The sequence below is a fragment of the Canis lupus genome, chromosome 21 (assembly GCF_011100685.1).
Source record: "Canis lupus familiaris isolate Mischka breed German Shepherd chromosome 21, alternate assembly UU_Cfam_GSD_1.0, whole genome shotgun sequence".
In the NCBI taxonomy this organism is placed as follows: domain Eukaryota; kingdom Metazoa; phylum Chordata; class Mammalia; order Carnivora; family Canidae; genus Canis; species Canis lupus.
The window spans coordinates 26,379,608-26,401,716 of NC_049242.1; the positions used below are offsets into that span (position 1 = coordinate 26,379,608).

Below are 22,109 nucleotides of genomic sequence, written 5' to 3' on the forward strand. Positions count from 1 at the left end.
TTATTGCTTTTTGCTTATCTGCATTTTCTAGTTTTACTACAAATGTATAGGTAACATACAAAACTGAAATAATTTTAACTAAGTAAACTTAATGTTTAAAGTACTAGAAAGAAAACTAGAAACCAGTCCCTATTCTGGAGAATCAGCAAGCTTCCTGGGAAGTTTATAATTACTTAATTCAGGTTAGAAGACAAAGACAAATCTATAATTAAGGGGCAGGGACCACTAGGGAGTAGGATGTAGATAAAGGTGTACAGAAGGACCATACCTGACTGCTGGGCCAGAGAACAGGCCTCACTGATCCTCTTGCCCGTGAGGTAGCTGAAGACAGCCTCCACAGGCTTGTCTTTTCGGGTTAAGGAGACTTCCTCCTCTATTAGAGGTGCGGCAGTATGGGATAACCAGCGAGAGAAAGTTCTTCTTCGCTCCAGAATCTGAATGTATTCACTGGGCTCATCCAGCTGGCTGTCAGGCTCCTTCAGGTGGCCCCATAAGGCTTCACATAATGTCCATGTTAGGCTCCAGTGCTTCACAACTAAAGAAGGGACAGGAAAACAGTACTGATATGAAGTCAAAGTACGTACAGAGGACATCACTATAATTGTGGCATTAAAATACATAAATTAATAAATACCTCAAACCACTCAAGTTAATTTCCCTAAATTTGTCTCCAGCTCACTCTGCTGTGTCTTACAAGTTCCAGTGTGTAGTATAACTGCTTGTTCACTCTATGTTCCTGTGATACTTCTATAACAAATCTAACTCTATGTTCCTTTAAACAGATTCTTCTATCTGAATTATGGCTAATATAATCTCAAATGACAGAGAAAAGTCCTCTAATTTGATTAAATTCTGTTTACAAAATGCTTTATAAAAACATGAAGTGCTCTAAAAACTTGTCGGGGAGTCTTCTCTCCTGCAGCAGGTATAGCCTAGCATATAGTGAGCCTGAGTGACAGTTTAAAGCACTTAAGAGTAAAGCCAACTCTAAACTACACCATGTAACTATACAGTAGTTACCATCTTTATGTTATAGATGAGGAAACTAAAGTACAGAGCATTATGTGACTTGCTTAAAGTTATAGGCAACATGCAGCAGAGCCAAGCTTTGAACCCAAGTAATCTGAGTCCACCTCTATATTCTTAACTACTGTTGCTCCTCAGGAAGGACAACAAAACGGAAGAATTGTTTACCACTAAGCCAAATACAAATATACAATGGTAAGATGACTCACATGTTTGAAAAGAAGATAACTAAAGCAAACACAAAGAAATGAATATAAACAATTCCCAAAATGTGTGGTATGGAAACAGTCTAAAATAGTCACCATTCTTCAATAATGTTGAAATGTTATGAAACATCTAATTAAGTATGATTTTCTACTATTTGAAATAGTAAGTTCCCAAATTAGGAAAATCTTTTTCAAAGTATGGTTTAGAAAACCATGGTCACAATAGTTATAGAAAGGTAATAGGGAGGTTAGGAAGGCAAGTTATGACTGCTAAAACTGTTGGGAAGAACAAGTGGTACTTAAGATGGACATAGAAGAATGGGTAGGATGTAGAAAAGCAAGAAGGAATGGCTTTTTCTTCCTATGTTCTCTGGGTGGAGGAAGGAATGCAACTTCAAAAATCCAAGGAATCTGGCAATAGTTCCTGTGAACAAGGACTTGCATGTTAAAAGCCATAAGAATAATTGTAAAAAGGTTATCATCATTTCTTCTTCCTTGAGATTTTGCTCATTCCAACTCAACTATAAACAAGTGGGAGCTTGGGCATCCGCTGACTACATTTGCATAAGGAAATTTGTCCTCCTATGAACACATGCTCCTACTCTAGTTCCTGAAACACCAAAGGTTAGAACAGTCCAACTTACTTTGTGCTTCCAAAAAATCTCCTGATGCTTTCTTAACCCAATTTGCATAGTCATGAATGACAGCAACTCCTGGATTAGGGACAATGAGAGGACACAGTTCATCCACATGGACGGTACTATGTTTTAATTTGAGCTCCAGAGGTATCTGATATAATTGTATGTCTTCATCTGGCTTCTTTTGTCTCAAACTGAGTTTTTCCAAATGAACTTTGAATGGAGACTCAGTTAGGCTATAAGAACAAATGACAAGACAGAAAATAAAGATAAAACAGATTTTAGAATTTTCCTATAAATCTTTATATCTTTTTATGATTACAAAGAGAATGCAAAACACGTCCCAATGATTTTACAGAAATTGTATTTTGTAATGTCAAACTATAATGAACTTATTTGCCATATACTAAGTAAACAAATTGTCTGGCCCATGCATTCAGAATCCAAAGGCTTAAATTTATTCTTTAGGTCAGGTCATAACAAGAATGGAAATCAATATAGTTCCACTTGGGGCAGCCCGAGTGGCTCAGCGGTTTAGCGCCGCCTTCAGTCCAGGGTGTGACCCTGGAGACCCAGGATGGAGTCCCACGTCAGGCTCCCTGCATGGAGTCTGCTTCTCCCTCTGCCTGTGTCTCTGCCTCTCTCTCTCTCTCTCTCTCTCTCTCTCTCTCTCTCTGTGTCTATCATGAATAAATAAATAAAATCTAAAAAAAAAAAAAAGAGTTCCACTTGGAACTGGTTTCAGTATGTATCTAGATATTATGAAATCCAAGGACCAAAGGGCATTGTGGGATACTGATTTCTCAAGTTATACTTCATGAGGTATCAAAAGTTGTGAGGCTAAGCTTATATATATATATATATATATATATATATACACACACACACACACACACACACACACACACACTGTAGAACTGATTCTAAATTAAGATGAACATATAATCAATCTGGCTCTGATCTAAGATTGATATTAACAATTTTCAAAATATCATGACATTGGAGCACCTGGGTGGCTCAGTTAGGTGTCTGCCTTAGGCTGGAGTCATGATCTTGGGGCTGGAGTCAGGATCGAGCCCTGCGTTGGCTTCCTGCTCAGCAGGGAGTCTGCTTCTCCCTCTCCCTCTGCCCCTCTCACCACCAACTCCTCGCTTGTGCTCTCTCTCTCTCAAATAAATAAAATCTTAAAAAGAAAACAAACTTAAAAACCTATAAAATATCATGACATCATGCATAACCTAGGTTTAGAATCAACATTCCTGACTGTGAGGTTCAAGAGATACTGTTGTTCTGTGTTTCTTCAAAGTCAACTTTAAAAATTAAGAATAGGTAATCACAGTCATTTAATCTGTAACAAAGCACAATTTGGGATGCCTGGGTGGCTCAGCAGTTGGGAGTCTAACTTTGACTCAGGGCATGATCCCGGAGTCCCGGGGTCGAGTCCCACATCGGGCTTCCTGCATGAAGCCTGCTTATCCTTCTGCCTATGTCTCTGCCTCTCTCTCTCTCTGTGTCTCACATGAATAAATAAATAAAATCTTTTTTTTAAATAAAATCTTAAAAAAAAGGACACAGCACAATTTATTATAAAAAGTAAATACGAAAATGTTATATATTTTGCACAAAACTGTATGCATACTGCCTAATTACTACCAGAAACTATACATAATAGGCATGATATATATAGATCCATATACATGCACACTCATACACATAGACAAAGTATATAGAACTATAAACACACATGTTAATGATAAGGATTATGTAGTAATATATAACATAATACAGTTATCAGATGATCATCTTTTTTTTTTTTTTTTTAAAGTAAGCTCTACACCAAATGTGTGTGGGGGGGGGGGGGCTTGAACTCAGAAAGCCGAGATCAAGAGTTTGTATGCTCTACCAACTGAGCCAGCCAGGAGCCCCTATTAGATGTCATCTTATTTCCAAATACTTATGTACAGATTATACAGTTTATACATTCACCTTATCAGATCCAAGATATAGGAATTGTGCCTAATTAAGAAGATACCTTATATATATATATTTAAAAAAAAAGAAAAAAAAAGACTTACAATAAAAAGGATGAAAAAAAAAAACAAGGAATGCTGCAGTATCAGCTTTGGGTCTGTTACATTTTCAACTAAAGTTTAACCATTAAGGAAGTATTATATACTCTTCATACCCTGATGGTACAATGGAATCATCTTATTAATCAGTTTCAGTTAATTTTTTTTATGTTTTTTATTGGAGTTCAATTTGCCAACATATAGCATAACACCCAGTGCTCATCCCGCCAAGTGCCCCCTCAGTGCCCATTACCCAGTCACCCTAACCCCCCGCCCACCTCCCCCTTCCACTTGTTCATTTCCCAGAGTTAGGTGTCTCTCATGTTTTGTCAGTTTAGTTTTTAGTTATACAAAGATCTTCTGCTATCTAAAACTGTACTAAGAACATTTCTAGAAAGATCACCAAAGCAGAGCCTTGACCTTGGGTCACTTCATAATGAAATGTTTTTGTCTTACCAACTAAGTTGCCTTTCTTAAAAAGCATAAGGAAAATGTGACTCACGATTTAACAGCTACTGGATTAGGCAGGAATCCATATTCCATAGAATCAGCAATCTGATGATTTTCCAGTTCATGTGAGCCACTCAGCTGTTCTCCACTATTAGCAAGAGTCCAATTGGGTCCCCAACCAACTCGAAATGAGCGTCCCATAAATAGGGCCATGTCCATCAAGAGTTTCCCCTTGCCATAGGTAACAGACTTTTCAAGAGGAACTAGGCCTGGTTGTCTGCGTGTACCCACGGTTTTCAATTGAATTTCAGGGGCTGGGCTGGGCACTGTAAACACAGAGGTCAGGGGTGGAGGGACAGACCAAGGGGACGTGGATGGGATATTCATCAAAGATGCTGCTCTGGGAGTACGACATTCTTGTACAGAGGCACTTGGTGAAAGAAAAGATCCACTAGTGAACTTTGATTGTAGTAACCCACCAACTGAAACAGGGGGAAAAAAAGACTATTAGAAAATACAGTCTCTATTGCTTCTCGAACAGCAATAATCAGTGAGGATGAAATCACAGCTTTATCAAACCAACTAAATCAGATATTGGTGACAAGCAGCAAGTCAGTGTGTGTAATGCTCTTTCAACCAAGAAATCAAGGCAGGAATTTTAGTGACAACGAGCCCAACAACAATTATTGACATCAAAAACACTACTACTACTATTTTGTTTTTTTACTACTACTATTTTAAAAAATTATTTAGCTCTTATCTGTGACTCTGTGTAGGCCATTTGTATATACTGTTTCATTTCACCTTTCAATAACTTCAGACGGACACCAATATTATCCTCATTTAATAGGTGGAAAAATTGGGCTCAGAATAGTGTTTAGTCCAAATCCACAAAGCTATTAAGTGGCAGCACTGACAGAAGCCCAGGGAAGTCTAACACCAATGTTCATACCCTTGTTAGAATGTCAAATGTAACCATTTCTTAGTCAACAGAAAAAGCTTAATAAGATCTAAATTCAAACTGCTACCACTCTAATACTCAATGCTAGACTCAATGAAAGAAAAACCCACCGAGACATCTTACACGTTTTGGAGGACAGTTCTTATTACTACTGCCTGTTTTCTAATCCTGTCTAAAGCAATGAGTTAGTTATTGAAGTATAAGATTTTCATGTAGTGCCCATTATGGAAAAGGTTGTAATGAATGTTTAACTGGTAGTTTATTAGTTACAATATTTTTAAAATGGAAATTAACACTTGAAAGAATTGAAAACTAAACAGTTTTTCAGACAACATAGACAAATCTCTTCCTGGTAGTTTCCTTGGCTTAAGGAACCAATCCAAATGTACTTAAATCCCTTAAACCCCCAATCCAAATGTACTTAAGTCCCTCTATCCTCAGTTCCACATAGTTAGAAGCCCACGAGAAGGGAAAGCTTTAAAGTCAAATATTACTTCCCTAGGAATTTAGGGAGATTTAGGAAAAGGTAGAAATCTGACAAGTTACTGTGCATTTTAAGAAGCAACATTTGCCCCCAGAAGGCAATAAAATAAGGATAGCATGAGGATTGCCCAAAAAGAGTACAGTGCAGGACAATTTGCTTATTCCTCTAAAATATGATAAAAATGAGGAAATCTGAGCTTACTACCTAATCCACATTCATAGGCAAATAAAGACATAACCCAAACAAAACACAAATGCTTTGTGTTCCACAAAACTTCTTCATCTACACCAATAAAGCTGATTATGGCTTTTAAAAACTGGCCCACTGGGCAGCCTGGGTGGCTCAGCGGTTTAGCACCACCTTTGGCCAAGGGCATGGTCCTGGGGACCCAGGATTGAGGCCCACATCATGCTCCCTGCATGGAGCCTGCTTCTCCCTCTGCCTGCGTGTCTGCCCCCCCCCACCCCCATGAATAAATAAAATCTTAAAAAAAAAAAAAAAAAAAAAAGAAACCCAAAACTGGCCCACCTAACAAATTTCTAAGAATACATCTCCTCTTGACATCCTTATTATCATATGTCTTTAGGGGGATATTCGCTAGAGAAGCTGACTCAACTTAGAAGACAGGTGAAAAGCAGGACTTTACAGCTTTCTTGTAAAATAGCATCATTTACAGTACCTAAAGAACGGGATTTTGATGAGTGGGATGCTGAAATGGGGAGTCTGGGAGAACAGATTTCTTGAGAAGTATCTGCTTTAGAAGGAAGGTGACTGAAGCGTTGATCCAGAACCATATCTACATCTTCTTCATCAGCAAGCAATGATGCTTTCATGATCTAAAAAGGCAATATCTATAGAATGAATGTGTTCCCTGAAATCCAAAGGCCAAAAAAGAAAAATGCAGTTTCCAATAATCAATAAACTGCTCTTCCTACAGGCTCTGTCCAGAGCTAGTATATTTGTGTGGCTGACTCTGTTATACTGTATGTACCTGAAGGGTAGAAATTATAGAATACTTTTTGTATCTAGAGTCTTGCCAAAGCCTGGCACACAGCAATTGCCCATCTGTTTGCTGAATGATTAACTTCAAATATAAGACAAAGGCTAAACTTATAGCATGCCAAAAGGCACAGGTAGGGGGAAGTTGAGATAGAGTTTAAAGAAACCAGTATCTACCAGCTTATTAAGAAAACTTTTATGGAGCACTTTCTAGAGCCTCAAAACCACCCTAGGGAGGAAACAAAGTATATTTTATAGAGAAAAATCAGTGCTCACAGATGTTAAAGGACTTGTCTAAAGTCACATGGTAATAGTTACAAAACCGAGGTTGGAATCCAGGTCTTCTGAATTTCAATATAACGTTCCCCTTCCCTCCCAGAATGGAAAAATGAGGCCCAAACATGGTCCATATTCTTGTTTTTTTTTTCTCATTCCAATGACCAGTCAATGCTCTTCAGTCAATAATTAAAGAAGCAGCCCAAGGTTATGCACGGGAGGTAAAGAGCAGTTTGGCTTCCTGTTGTAGGAAGGGTGGGTTAGGACTTCACCTGTAAGACATGTGGATTAATTCCCAGTGAAGACGCAATGTGTGTTGAGGCAGACACGGGCTCCTGATCCTCAGGCACGCTCTCTTCTAACATGGAATCCAAAACTGGCTCCTGGGTGATATCTACCATGTCACTGTCCAGCTCCACAACCCTCCCTAACTGCTCCACCTCTGGGCTCTGGCTCTGTAGACAGCAGAAAGATCAGGGAAGCAGCATTAAATTACACCAGACAGACAGCTTTTAGACCACATTTAGTTCATTCAGAACATGATATAGCAGGACTAGATTCTGCTGATCCTGCGACAATGCAAGATAGCATGTTTGCTAAAAAGGCTTCAACAATAATTATCCTAAATCCCCTCTATATGTACTTGGGAGTCCAAATACAGATTCCTGAAATCACCCTTTTGTAATATATGCAGGTCTGGTGTCTGGATCCGAAGCCCCATACTGAGCAAATAGTGGTCTTTATTATTATTATTATTTTTTTAAATAGTGGTCTTTAGACAAAGATTATGCCTTACCTGATTTAGCTAGCAAATATAATTTTCTGATATACACAGGATAACCCTGCCCTTACACTGCCTTGTAGCCAGAAGCCTTTGGGAAAAGAGATTAAAAGGTCTCCAACAACTTGGCATTTTTAAAATGAAAACAATTAGAAATAAATTTCCAGTGAACATAATTTGGGGCCTGGAGTTTACTTTTTGGGTAACCGAATCCTAAAAGTCAGCTGGGCTCTATATATGTAGTACCATATAAGATACAATGTTTATTTTCCCAAAAGGAAAAACAAAGTAATATTAGGAACTGTTTGGTGTTTTTCTTTTTCGTTTTGTTTTTTAAAATAAGCTCTATGCCTAAGGTGGGGGCTTGAACTGCTGATCCTAAGATCAAGAGTCCCATGCTTTACTGACTGAGCCAGCCAGGTGCCCCTAGGAACAATAGAATCTTGGAATAATCCTTTTGTTCAAGTGCTTAGAATTAGATTTACATTTATTAAGCAGTTTTCAAGATATACTCATGACTAACAGTTTATGATCTGGAAAGGTAATAACTCATCAATCTGTAGGACACTGTAAAATAACTGGTTCAGCACAAATTCATTAAGTATATCCTAAACTTGCATAGTACATCTGATAAAATGGTATCAAGTGGCTAAACCAATTTATGAAACATTCTCAAAATCAAAAAGTTTTACTAATTATTTTTATCATGGTATCATCTGTAGATTATTAATATTCCAAAGTTTGAGGCTTATCTTCATAAGTGGCCTATTTCACAGAGACCTTCAAATTGATGCTATTATGTTAACAGGTAGTTTAAAAAAATAATTTCATGGTTACTGTGGACAAAGAAATAGCCATTAATGTAACTTTTTCAACTTTAAAAAAATAAAAAAGTAGACTTGGTCACAATGTTCCTATTTTACTTACAAGAACTGTGGGAACACTCTAACTCCAAAGGTTCCTTCACAAGTTAGTTTTTAACCAATTCACTTTTAGGAAAAGTTATTAAACTACTTCACATCCTCTGTGTCAGCCTATCAGTGAGGATACTCTCTGTCTGTTGGGCTCCTATAATACCCCGTCTAAACTGTTTTTAATAATTTATCATGATATATTATGATTTCTCACATATGCAGTATTTATTTGTCCCACCACATTGTCAAGGCTTGGAAACAGATTATAGCCTACTTTTATTCTCTGTATCTATTATCAAGCATATTGTTAAAGTCAACATTCATCGGATATTCTCTTCATCAATTCTACTGCCTAGTGTGATCCCTGGCACACAGTAGCAAAAGCAATTGATAATATGAAAGAACAAGGAGTGAAGATGGGTGGGAGGAAAGGAAAAAAGGGGAGGATGGTTTCAACTTACACTACTCAACAAAGAAATAACAGCAGCAAGAGATGTTCACTTAGAACAATTTGATGAAATCTACCCATTTTGCCTTAAACGACTTAGAGACCTAAGGGACCCAGAGTATTTTTAAGAAGTATCAAGGTTTTATTTGCTCCACCCTCATGCATAGATTTTGAAGCTATGAGGTATCATGTAATAACTGGATAAGGGGGAAACTATGAAACTATGAGGAACTAGTAAGCTCCTAGGACCCCCATTAGTGAATTTGTTAAAGTATATCTAAGCAATTGCAATAAACTCCCCCAAAAGATGTCTGTGTACTTATTTTCAGAGAAATCTTGGGAGATCAGGTGCTTCTTCAAAGCCAGTCCTGAAAAGAAAAATAGACTAATAATAATAATAATAGAAAGATGGCTCAAAAGGGATCAAGGAAGTTGTTTTTTTTTGGTTTTGTTTTTAAAGGAAGCCCTTAGGAAATCTATGGAAAAGAGCAAATAAAATACTGGGAAAAGCAGACAAACAGAATATCTCTTTCATATATTATAATCTCTGAAAGTTGATCTTACTTATGTCTAAATACCAGCACAGTATATTACAATTCCTACATACAAAGGTACTATCTGTAAAATGACCGTCTCTTTAGATATATGGAGAGTGAAGTTTCATGAATGAAACCTTCCATGAGGGACACCTGGGTGGCTCAGCAGTTAAGCATCTGCATTCGGCTCAGCGTGTGATCCTGGAGTCCCAGGATTGAGTCCCACATCGAGCTCCCTGCATGGAGCCTGATTCTCCCTCTGTCTATGTCTCTGCCTCTCTCTCTGTGTCTCTCATGAATAAATAAAATCTTAAAAAAAAAAAAAAAAGAAAACCTTCAATGATTTTAGGAACCTTCACTTTCCACCTCAAGAGAATATTCCTCATACAAAGCTGCCAAACCCTGAAAATAAAGCACCTCTTAATCTAGAACATAAAGTAATTCAAGTAGGTAAAGTAAATCATGACATCCTTTATTCAAAAAAGGGTGAAAAACCAATCCATGGTCAAACAGATATTTAAATAATTCATACTGTCCTTCCCCTCAGTTTTATCTAGTATAACTATTACTGTTGCCTGCTACCAAAATAACTGGTTTCCTAACTGCAAAAAATGTTTCATATTCATTTGGCTGGAAAATCAACCCTATCAACATTACAGTGTTCTCAGGAGGAATTTCATGTCAGGGTTTCAAGGGCCACCAAAGTGTGTATATTTCTAAACATATATTCAGGGATATTACAACAAGAAGTGTAGGACAGTGCAACATTAATATCTAAAACAAAAAGGCTTCTAGTATCTATTTTAGAAATTTAGAAATTCTTCTAAATCCTAATCACTTCTTCCCTCTAAACAAATTTCTAATTCATTTTAATGTACTCATCAAGTAAGCAATAGTGAGTTTCTGAAGCAAGTCAACTATTCTGTCCTGATCATACTGAACACAAGATACAGTGCAGTAAAATGTGAAAGTAAAAAGCGAATATGTCTCTCTGCCTAAATGCCATTTGAGGTCTTTCAACAAATGGTTCTAAAGCCTGACCACATATTTCAATCACCTGGGGGAAAGCATTTAAAATATAATTCTCCCTGAACCCCATGCCATAAATATGGAATTAAAGGTCACCAAAGTAGTGACGCAGTCAACTGAAAACTGGATCTCAGATCAGCATTTTGGAAATGTTCTATCAAATGTTTCTGCAACTGCCCTGAATCATTTGTGTGATGAAAGTCTTTCTATCAACATTTTCTCTAACTTCAAAGGCATAGAAGAGATTATGTGGGGCAGCCCGGGTGGCTCAGCGGTTTAGCGCCGCCTTCAGACCAGGACGTGATCCTGGAGACCCCGGATCGAGTCCCACATTGGGCTCCCTGCATGGAGCCTGCTTCTCCCTCTGCCTGTGTCTCTGCCCCTCTCTCTCTCTCTCTGTGTCTCATGAATAAATGAATAAAATCTTAAAAAAAAAAAAGATTATGTGAAGATTTAGTTACCTCAATGTTTTCTGGCTGCGTAGATTTACCTCTTTAGGAGCAAATCAAAATTAAGAACAAACTACAAAGAGGGGAATAGGGATATTACATAAAAGGGAGTGGGATAAAGTGACCATTAAACAAAAATATAGATCTTCCTAATACCTAAAAAACCCTCTACTCTCAACTCTGAGAACTTGAGATTGTGCACAGGAGAAGGGGAAAAAAAAAAAAAGCTAGAGCGGACTGAGGGAACACAATGTCCCTGAAATCAAGCTCCCCAGGGGTGACATTGTGAAGACAGTCATCTTGACACTAAGATGAAAAGACTGTGCTCTCTGCTCTCTGTTCCTGGTTCATTCAGATGGCTCAAGTACTTTCCTCATGCTAAATAAAATGTAGATCTTTGGTGCTAATGAAAGCTATGCAACTACTAACATTTTCTACCTGTCTCACTTAGGTCTCTGGGTAATATAAAGGAAGAGTCCTTCTTTACTATTCTAATATGTTAGCCTAATACCTAAACAACTCTATCTGTTTCTCCCATTTCTGCTTTCTCCATCCAAAGACCACCCACTTCTTCAAAGGGGATATCTGAAAAAGATCCCACTTGCTGTATTCTCATTGCCCGTTTGCATCCTTACCACGTCTCTTTTTCCTATAACCTGGTTCTTCTGAAATTTTTTGGTGCTCTTATTAAAGAGTCCTCACCTACTGACGTGTCATCACAGAAATGTACAGTTAACTCTTACTGTTTGTATTCTGGAAATTAAACAGCCTAAAAAAAAAATCACTGGTTGTCAAGACACATGACATAAATTTGCTCTATCCACAGATAAAGCTTTTCTTTCACAGCTGCATCTTTAGGATCTTAGAATTATTTTATTAGCAGAAATAAAGCTATCTGACTTATCTTGAGAAATACATATAATGAAAGATCAAAAAAACACTTTGGAGAGAAAGGGATTATACAAGGCATGATTCAGGAAAAAAATGAACGTGGAAAACTGGAAAACCAAGTCCATTTACAGCATTTCTTTAGGTCAGAAGAGATTTCTTAGGGACTTTATGCTACAAAGATTATGAACATAGAAGCCAATGTATTTTCCACTCCCCACTTTTATCATACCCTCCCCTCACCTTATACGCGCAAATATGAACATACATACACAACAATCTCCAGAAAATGCCTCCCAAGAAATTATTTAATAAATCATAAAAAACGCACATTTCAGCAGCCATAAGAATTATAGCACAAAAAATTCCAAAGGTCCTGCTTTTAGCAGCTGAGAGGTAGAGGATGCTTTACAAAGAAATTCTGTATTAAGTTCTCCTCTTTGAGGGAGTATGGCAGCAAAGAAAAAAATTTTTTGTAACTTGATTGAATATAAACAACATCCAAAGAAAAGTAAAACTCTTTATGAATTGGTAAAGAAACTACTTGATATTTAAATTACAACCCTTTCCCTGCATGGACAAAAGGTTTATACTGGCTTAACAATACTGAAAGAGTATGACACAAGTAATTGCAATAAACAATGCAGCCCTTCCCTCCCCACGCCAAATAATTCATTTATATTCTAAAACCTGACCTATTTTCAGAAAGATTATGTATTGTTAAAATACAAATATCAAGAGGTTACCTGAAGTATATAAGCAAACAATTTGAGAAAAATGGAGTTAAAAAACCCTTGCAGAAAGCTAATCGAACTTTTAAAAAACCACGGAGGTAAAGAACAAGATTAAACTGCACATCGGGTAGTCAAGGAAATTAGGATTTACTTTGTATCAACCCACACAAGCAAAATGCTACCTTAAGTTGATAACTAAGCAGAGAATTCAGCAAGTCCAAATGAAAGAGAGGGAGGTGTTTAAGAATGACAATCTGTAGAAGGAATGATCCACACAGTATGAGAATTCTTTAAATCTCTCAATTTAAAAACAGATGCCAGAACCACCTCATGCCCTCCCTTGTACTTGTCTCAACGTGATTGCCAATACATTTGTACTCTTCAAAGTTCCAGGGGTCATAAACAGCTTTGTACTAGCTGAATGACTTGGTTTCAACTTCTGTATCATGGATTCCATTCAAATTCACTGTCCTGTCTCTACCTGGGGTGGAGGTGCTGGCTTGCCATTAAGAGCCATCTGGAATGGGGTGGCCTGGCCTGCAGGAGGCAAAGGAGCAGTCTTCAACTTCTTTGTACTAGTTTTAGACGGTCGTTCCTCCTCCTCTTCATCAGAATCCTGAAGGCCATACTTGGAAAAATGAGAGACCTAAGGAAAAGAAAAATCCAACAAAATTACTTTTTTCAAGATTTTATTTTTAAGTAATCTCTACATCCAACTCACAACCCCAAGATCGAACTCAAACTCGCAACTCAAACTCATAACCCTGAGATCAAGAGACACACTCTACCGACTCAACCAGCCAGGTGTGCCCCAGAATCCAACAAAATCAATTTTAACACTTATATTCTTCAGAGCTTCCATAGTACTGTCCTTGCAATCATGCAGAATTAGCTTTAAGAAAATACAAGAGAGCTATCAAAATATTTAAGGCATAATGAAATGTTATCTATCACACATACCTGTCCTTAGACTTAGATGTTTAGTAAAAGTACTAGTTGCTCGTATATAAACACTAACTTATTAATACAGAAAACCAAATCTAAAAAAGCCATTACTTTTTTAGTGCACAATGCATCGATGTGCCGCAAATGCACATTGATATACTGCCTAGTCGTTTGCTACAGACTTGTGTCAGGCCTTCAACTAGTTAAATAATCCAACTGGCTTAAAAGAGAAAGAAATCATGAGGTTAAAAAAATTAAGGGAGGGAGGAAGTCAACAGCTTCCTCACCAGAAAGCTGTAAATCAACTCTAGGAAGAGTTGATATCAAGAGACAAAAATTCTGCCTCATGTCTCTAATGATGCCACACACTAAAAAACATTCCTTAGAAGTATATCTAAATGCTCACAGAAAGAGGCAGAGATGTGTGAGCATAAAGTTTTTAATAGCTCCTTATTGTGCTAGGGTTTAACTAAGATGTGCAACTTGGAGAAATTCATGATGCATCTCTTCATCTCTTTCCTAATTTGTAAAAATAAAAAGAATTTAAGAGAGGATCTCTTCTAACACATTTTGTCACTCTTTATAAGAACTAAGTGACTATTATACCTTAAACACCCAAGAACCCGTTTCAGGACGGTACTCTTTGAATTGAGCTCCCTGTTTCCTTGAAACTGCTTCCAATCTGCCCTCATAGTTGATATCAGCAAGTCGATCTGGGCTCTTTATTAAACAACGAGATGTTTTATCTGTTGGCCAAACTCCATCCAGTGTAACTTCAGCCTTCCTGTAATGTACAACCACATGAAGCATAAAATATTCCATATTTAAGATCAGAAAGCCAAGTAGCACCTCTATCAAAAACAAATAAAGGTACCTATGTTACTTTGGAATTATTCTGCAGGTGTTCCATAACCTTGAGTCTTGCCTCCCAGGGTAGAGTGGATAAGCTTAAAGCAAGGCATTACCTGCACCATCAATTCAGTATCTGGTTTAAGAGTCAAACTCCATTTATTTTAAACTACCACAGCATATCAATGATTTCCAATTAAATTTTAATTAACACTTAAACTATACAGCCTTGGGCAGCCCTGGTGGCTCAGCGGTTTAGCACCTCCTTCAGCCCAGGGTGTGAACCTGGAGACCCGGGATAGAGTCCCGTGTTGGGCTCCCTGCATGGGGCCTGTTTCTCCCCTCTGCCTGTGTCTCTGCCTTTCTCTGTCTCTGTGTCTCTCATGAATAAATAAAATCTTTAAAAATAAATAAACTATACAGCCTTGACCAAATTCACTGCTAATAGTCCAGTACTATGATCGAAGTCTTTTTTTTTAAGGTTTTATTTATTTATTCATGAGGAACACACACAGAGGCAGAGACACAGGCAGAGGTAGAAGCAGGCTCCATGCAGGAAGCCCGATGTGGGACTCAATCCAGGGACTCTGGGATCACGCCCTGAGCCAAAGGTAGACGCTCAACTGCTGAGCCACCCAGGTGTTCCTAAGATCTAAGTCTTAATGAAGGTCTTAAAGTGCTATTTTTGTTAAAAAAAAAAAAAAAAAACACATTAATAATAGCAACTACCACTGATTTTTTTTTTAAAGATTATTTATTTATTCATGAGAGATCTACAGAGAGAGAGGCAGAGGGAAAAGCAGGCTCCATGCAGGAAGCCCGATGTGGGACTCGATCCTGGGACTCAGGGATCACGACCTGAGCCAAAGGCAGATGCTCAACTGTTGAGCCCCCCAGGCACCCCGCAACTACCACATATTAACAAATGCTTGCAGAATGAGATATCAGGAACACCATATGTTAACCATAAAGTAATGAGTGTGAAGAGGACTGTAACAGCAGTATGTGAGATCAAGGACTGTGATCTATTCATTTTGTATGCCTCAAACCTAGTATAGTGATTAGCACATAATAACGACTTTTTTCCTTTTATTTATTAAGTAATCTTTACCCCCTCTGTGAGACCTGAACTCATGACCCTGAGATCAAGAGTCACAGGCTCCACCAAATGAGTCAGCCAGGTGCCCCTAGATGACTTTTTAAAAAATTAAGTATAATTAGGACACCTGGATGGCTGAGCAGTTGAACGACTGCCTTTGGCTCAAGGCGTGATCCCCAGTTCGGGGATCAAGTCCCACATCTGGCTCCCTGGGAGGAGCCTGCTTCCTCTGCCTATGTCTCTGCCTCTCATGAATAAATAAATAAAAATCTTTAAAAAAAGAATTTAATATAATTAAAACACAATGTTTAATGTGACTTTTTTTTTAATGTGACTTTTAAAACATTTTTTTATTGGGATAAAAGGTATACCACAAAATTTACTATCTTAACCATTTCTAGCTAATACCATTCAGTAGTGTTAAATATGTTCCTACTGTTGTACAACCAGTCTCCAAAAGTTATTAAATATTTCAAAACTAAAATTCTATGCCCATGAAAAAACAACGCCTCATACTTCCAGCTACTGGTAAGCAGGATTCTACTGTTTGTTGCTGGGACTCTGACTCTGCAGATGGGCTTAAGTAAGTGGAATCATACAGTATTGACTTTTTACAACCAGCTTATTTCACTTAGCATGTACTCAAGATTCATTTATGATTTAGAACAGGTCAGAACTCCCTTCCTTTTTAAGGCTGTGTATGTGTATAAAACCGTATCTTGTTTGTCCATTCATCTGTCAATGGATAGATATCTGGTTGCTTCTACCTCCTATTATGTACATGGATGTATACACACTTCTTTGAGATCCTGTTTTCAATTCTCTTGTACACTCAGTATATCTATGTCTATATATCTATGAGATATATAGATCCATTCCTGGTTTTTATTCTTTTGGAATTGATGAATCATTCTTAGTTTTCTGAAGAATCACCATACTCTTTTCCATAGTAATTGCACCATTTTACGTTCCTACCAAAAATATAAACAGTGGTTCCAATTTCTCCACACTCTTGCAAAAACTTACTCTTTTTTGAAATTTAGTAACCATTCTAACGAGTGTGATAGCTCACTGTGGTTCTGATTTGGATTTCCTAATTAGTAATGCTGAGTGTCTTTCCTTCTTATTTTTCCTTCTTTTTTTAAGATTTAAAGATTTCTTTACTTATTTGAGGGGGGGAGAGAGAGAGAATGCATGAGTGAGCACATACATGGAGAGGAAAAGGGAGAAGCAGATTCCCTACTGAACAGGGAGTCCATTGCAGAATTCAATCCCAGCACCCCAGCATCATGACCTGAGAGCTAAAGGCAGACGCTTAACCAACTGTCACCTAGGCTGCCATAAAGAAATTATTTTAGAGAGAGAGAGAGTGAATAAGCAAGCACCAGCAAGGGGAAGGGCAGAGGGAGAGAAAATATCCACAAGAAGACTCCCTGCTGAGCAGAGTCAGACTCCAGGACCCTGAGATCATGACCTGAGCCAAAATCGAACTGGCCACTTAACCAACTGAGCCACTCAGGTGCCACAAGTATCTTTTCATAAACGTTTGTTGGCCATCTGTATGTCTGGAGAAATGTGTATTGAAGTCCTTTGCCCATTTTTAATTGAGTGTTTTGTATTTTGGTTGTTGCCGAGTTGTAGTTCTTCATATTAAACCCTTATCAGAAATATGATTTGTCAATATTTTCTCCCATTCTGTAGGTTGGCTTTTCATTCTGTTGACTATGTTCTTAGATGTACAGAAGTCTTGTTTTATTTTATTTTATTTTATTTTATTTTATTTTATTTTATTTTATTTTATTTTTTCATGAGAGACACAGAGAGAGAGAAAGGCAGAGACATAGGCAGAGGGAGAAGCAGGCTCCCTTCGGGGAGTCCGATGTGGGACTTGATTCCATGACCCTAGGATCACGATCTAAGCCAAAGGCAGACATCCAACCGCTGAGCCACCCTGCGTCCCAAGAAGTCTTGTATTTTAATATAGTCTGGGATCCCTGGGTGGCGCAGAGGTTTGGCACCTGCCTTTGGCCCAGGGCGCAATCCTGGAGACCCGGGATCGAATCCCACATCGGGCTTCCGGTGCATGGAGCCTGCTTCTCCCTCTGCCTATGTCTCTGCCTCTCTCTCTTTCTCTCTCTGTGACTATAATAAATAAATAAAAAAATTAAAAAAAAAATTAAAAAAAATATAGTCTAATTTGTTCATTTTTACTATTGTTGCTTATACTTTTAGTGTTTCACCCAGGAAATCCTTGTCAAAATACAACGACATGGGAGAAAGAATGTCTTCAACAAATGGTGTTGGGAAAATTAGACAGCCACATGCAAAAAAATGAAGCTTAAGTCAGTCGGAGAAGGACAAACATTGTATGTTCTCATTCATTTGGGGAATATAAATAATAGTGAAAGGGAATAGAAGGGAAGGGAGAAGAAATGTGTGGGAAATATCAGAAAGGGAGACAGAACGTAAAGACTGCTAACTCTGGGAAACGAACTAGGGGTGGTAGAAGGGGAGGAGGGCGGGGGGTGGGAGTGAATGGGTGACGGGCACTGGGGGTTATTCTGTATGTTGTTATATTGAACACCAATAAAAAATAAATTAAAAAAAATAAAAAAAATGAAGCTGGCCCACTTTCTTATACCATACACAAAAATTCAAAATGGATTAAAGAACTAAATGTGAGAAATGAAACTATAAAAACCCTAGAAGAGAACACAGGCAGTAATTTCTTTGACATCAGCCATAGCAACTTCTTTATAGATGTGTCTCCAGACACAGTGCAAACAAAATAAAAAATAAACTATTGGGACTACATCAGAATAAAAAGTTTCTCAACAACGAAGGAAACAATAACACTAAAAGGCAACCAACCTATGAGATGGAAGGAGATATTTGCAAAGATGCATCTGATAAAGGGTTAGTATCCAAAATCTACAAAGAATTTATTAAACACCCAAAAAACCAAACAATCCAGTTAGGAAATAGGCAGAAGGAAATAGGCATGAATAGACATTTTTCCAAAGAAGACATATAAACGGCTAAAAGACACGCTCAACATCATTGATCATCAGGGAAATGCCAATCAAAACTATAATAAGGTATCATCTCATATCTGTCAGAATGGCTAAAATCAACAACACAAGAAACAGGTGTTGGTGAGGATGTGGAGAAAGTGGAAACCTCCTGCACAGCTGGTGGGAATACAAAGTGGTACAGCACTATAGAAAACAGTACAGAGATTCCTCAAAAAGTTAAAAATAGAGAACTATCCTACATTTCAGAAATCACACTACCAGTATTTACCCAAAAATACTAATTCAAAGGGATACACGCATGCCGATATTTGTAGCAGCATTATCTACAATACCCAAATTATGGAAATAACTCCAGTATCCATCAGTTGATAAATTGATAAAGATGATGTGGCACGCGCGCGCACGCACACACACACACGCCATGGAACATTACTCAGCTATAAAAAAGAATGAAATCTTGCCATCTACAACAATATAGATGGTACTAGAGAGTCTACTGCTAAGCAAAATCAGTCGGAGAAAGAAAAGTACTGTATGATTTCACTCATGTGGAATTTAAGAAACAAAACAAGCAAGGGGGGGGGGGGGGACCAAGAAACAGACTCTTAACTATAGAGAACAAACTGATAGTCACCAGAAGGGAGGTGGAGGTGGATGAGTGAAATAGGTGATGGGGATTAAGGAGTGTATTTGTGATGAACACTGGGTGATGTATGGAAGTGTTTAATCACTATACTGTATAACCAAAACTAAAATTACACTATATATATATATATATATATATATATATATATATAACACTTAAAAATATAGATATAATGTCATGGAACTTCTATGTTTTACTCTAAGATTTTTTTTTTAGGATTTTATTTATGAGAGAGAGAGAGAGAAAAAGAGAGAGAGAGGCACACAAAGACACAAGCAGAGGAAGAAGTAGGCTCCATGCAGGGAGCCCAACGTGGGACTTGATCCCCAGACTCCAGGATCATGCCCTGAGCTGAAGGCAGGTGCTAAACTGCTGAGCCACCCAGGCGTCCCTACTCTAAGAATTTTATAAGCTTTAGGTCTTATGTTTAGTCTTTGGTTCATTTTGAGTTCATTTTTCTATGATATAAGAGTACAACTTCATTATTCTGTATGTGGGATATAAGGTTTCCCAGAATCATTTGATAAAGATATTGTTCTCTCCCCACTGGTCTTGATAGCCTTGTCAAAAATCTACTGAATATGTATATGAGGTTTCTTGAGATTCCAGGATTTTAGGATAGATTTTTCTATTTCTGTAAAAAAAATGCTGCCGGCATCTTGATAGGAATTATATTAAATCTGTATATTGCTTTGGTTAGTATGCACATCTTAATAATAATTTAAAGTCTTGGGATGCCTGGGTGGCTCAGCAGTTGAGCGTCTGCCTTCGGCTCAGAGCATGATCCTGGGATCCAGGATCAAGTCCCGCATCAGGCTCCCTGTATGGAGCCTGCTTTTCCGTCCATCTGCCTCTGCCTCTCTCTGTGTCTCTCATTAATAAATAAATCTTTAAAAAATAAATAATTAAATAAATAAATATAATTTAAAGTCTTCCAATCCATGAATATGGGATAACTTTGCATTTATTTGTCTTTTTTCAATTCTTTCAGCTTTTGCTTCCCTGGTTAAGTTAATTAGTAAGTATTTTATTCTTTCTGATGCCATTGTAAATAGAATTTTTTTCTTAACTTCCTTTTTGGATTTCTCGTTGTTGGTATATAGAAACTCAATTGATTTTGGTGTGCTTATTTTGTATCCTGCTGTCTTACCGAATTTATAATAATTTTTTGTGGAATCTTTAGGTTTTTCTGCACAAATCATTTTATCTCTGAACGGAGATATTTTACTTCTTCCTTTTCAATGTAGACAATACCTTTTATTTATTTTCCATGCTTAATTGCTCTGACTAGTGTTTTTATTTTTTTATTTTTATTTTTTAAATATTTTTTTTAAAGATTTATTTATTCATAGAGATGCAGAGAGAGAGAGAGAGAGAGGCAGAGACACAGGCAGAGGGAGAAGCAGGCTCCATGCAGAGAGCCTGATGTGGGACTCGATCCCGGGACTCCAGGATCATGCCTTGGGCTGCAGGCGGCGCTAAACTGCTATGCCACTAGGGCTGCCCCATGACTAGTGTTTTTAGTATTATGTTGAATAAAAGTGGCATAGTGGGCATCCTTATCTTATTCCTCATCTTAGAGGAAAAGTTTTCATTCTTTTACCACTGAGTCTGATATTCTTTTGAAAATATGGCTTCTGGGATCCCTGGGTGGTGCAGCGGTTTAGCGCCTGCCTTTGGCCTGGGGCGCGATCCTGGAGACTCGGGATCGAATCCCACGTCGGGCTCCTGGTGCATGGAGCCTGCTTCTCCCTCTGCCTATGTCTCTGCCTCTCTCTCTCTCTCTGTGTGACTATCATAATAAAAATTAAAAAAAAAAAAAGAAAATATGGCTTCTATTAAGTTGAGGTAGTGTCCCTTTTGTTTTTTAATTATCACTATTATTTTAAGATTTATTTTTAAGTAACCTCTACACCAAATGTGGATGGGGCTTGAACTTAACAACCCTGAGATCCAGAGTCGTACACTTTACCAACTGAGCCAATCAGGTACTCTGAGGTAGTTTCCTTCTATCTCTAGTTTGTTGCATGTCTTTATCATTAAAGGATGCTGTATTTTGTCAGATGTTTTTTCTGCACCAGGTGAGGTAATCATGTGATTTCTTCCTTAATTCTGCAAATGTGATGTATTACATCAATCAATTTTCATACATTAAACCATCCTTATGTTCCTGGAATAAATCCTACTTGGCCATGGCATATAATCCTTTCAATATACTGTTACAATCTTTTTGCTAATACAGTTGGCCCTTGAACAATACCGGGGTCAGGGGCACCAAGTCCCTACACAGTTGAAAATCTGTGTATTTTTGAAACCCACAAAATTTAACTACTAATAGCCTACCATTGACCGAAACCTTACTGATAATCTAGAAGTCAACTAACACATATTTGGTATGTTATATGCACTATATATTGTATTTACAGTAAAGTTAAGCTAGAAAAAAAGAAAATTCTAAGAAAAATATACTTAAAGTACTATAAAAAAAATCTACACATGTGAACCACAGTTCAAACCTGTGTGGTTCAAAGATCAAATGTTTTTTTTTTTTTTTTTTAAGATTTTATTTATTTATTCATGAGAGACACACAGAGAGAGAGAGAGAGGTGCAGAGACACAGGCAGAGATGGAGAAGCAGGCTTCATGC

The 22,109-nt window shown here is 37.7% G+C and overlaps 1 protein-coding gene across 4 annotated transcripts in view; it reads right to left on the reverse strand.

Annotated features, from left to right (window-relative positions):
* Nucleotides 1–22,109, reverse strand: part of NUP98 (nucleoporin 98 and 96 precursor) — a 118,341-nt gene that overhangs the window by 29,948 nt on the left and 66,284 nt on the right. For all 4 annotated transcript variants that reach the window (XM_038568780.1, XM_038568779.1, XM_038568777.1 and 1 more), the window contains exons 19-25: nucleotides 14,440–14,617; nucleotides 13,370–13,534; nucleotides 7,382–7,564; nucleotides 6,514–6,670; nucleotides 4,442–4,871; nucleotides 1,877–2,106; nucleotides 269–535 (exon numbers count right to left, since the gene is read on the reverse strand). In XM_038568780.1, the coding sequence (XP_038424708.1) occupies nucleotides 269–535; nucleotides 1,877–2,106; nucleotides 4,442–4,871; nucleotides 6,514–6,670; nucleotides 7,382–7,564; nucleotides 13,370–13,534; nucleotides 14,440–14,617 (1,610 nt within the window). The remainder of the gene's footprint in view (nucleotides 1–268; nucleotides 536–1,876; nucleotides 2,107–4,441; nucleotides 4,872–6,513; nucleotides 6,671–7,381; nucleotides 7,565–13,369; nucleotides 13,535–14,439; nucleotides 14,618–22,109) is intronic.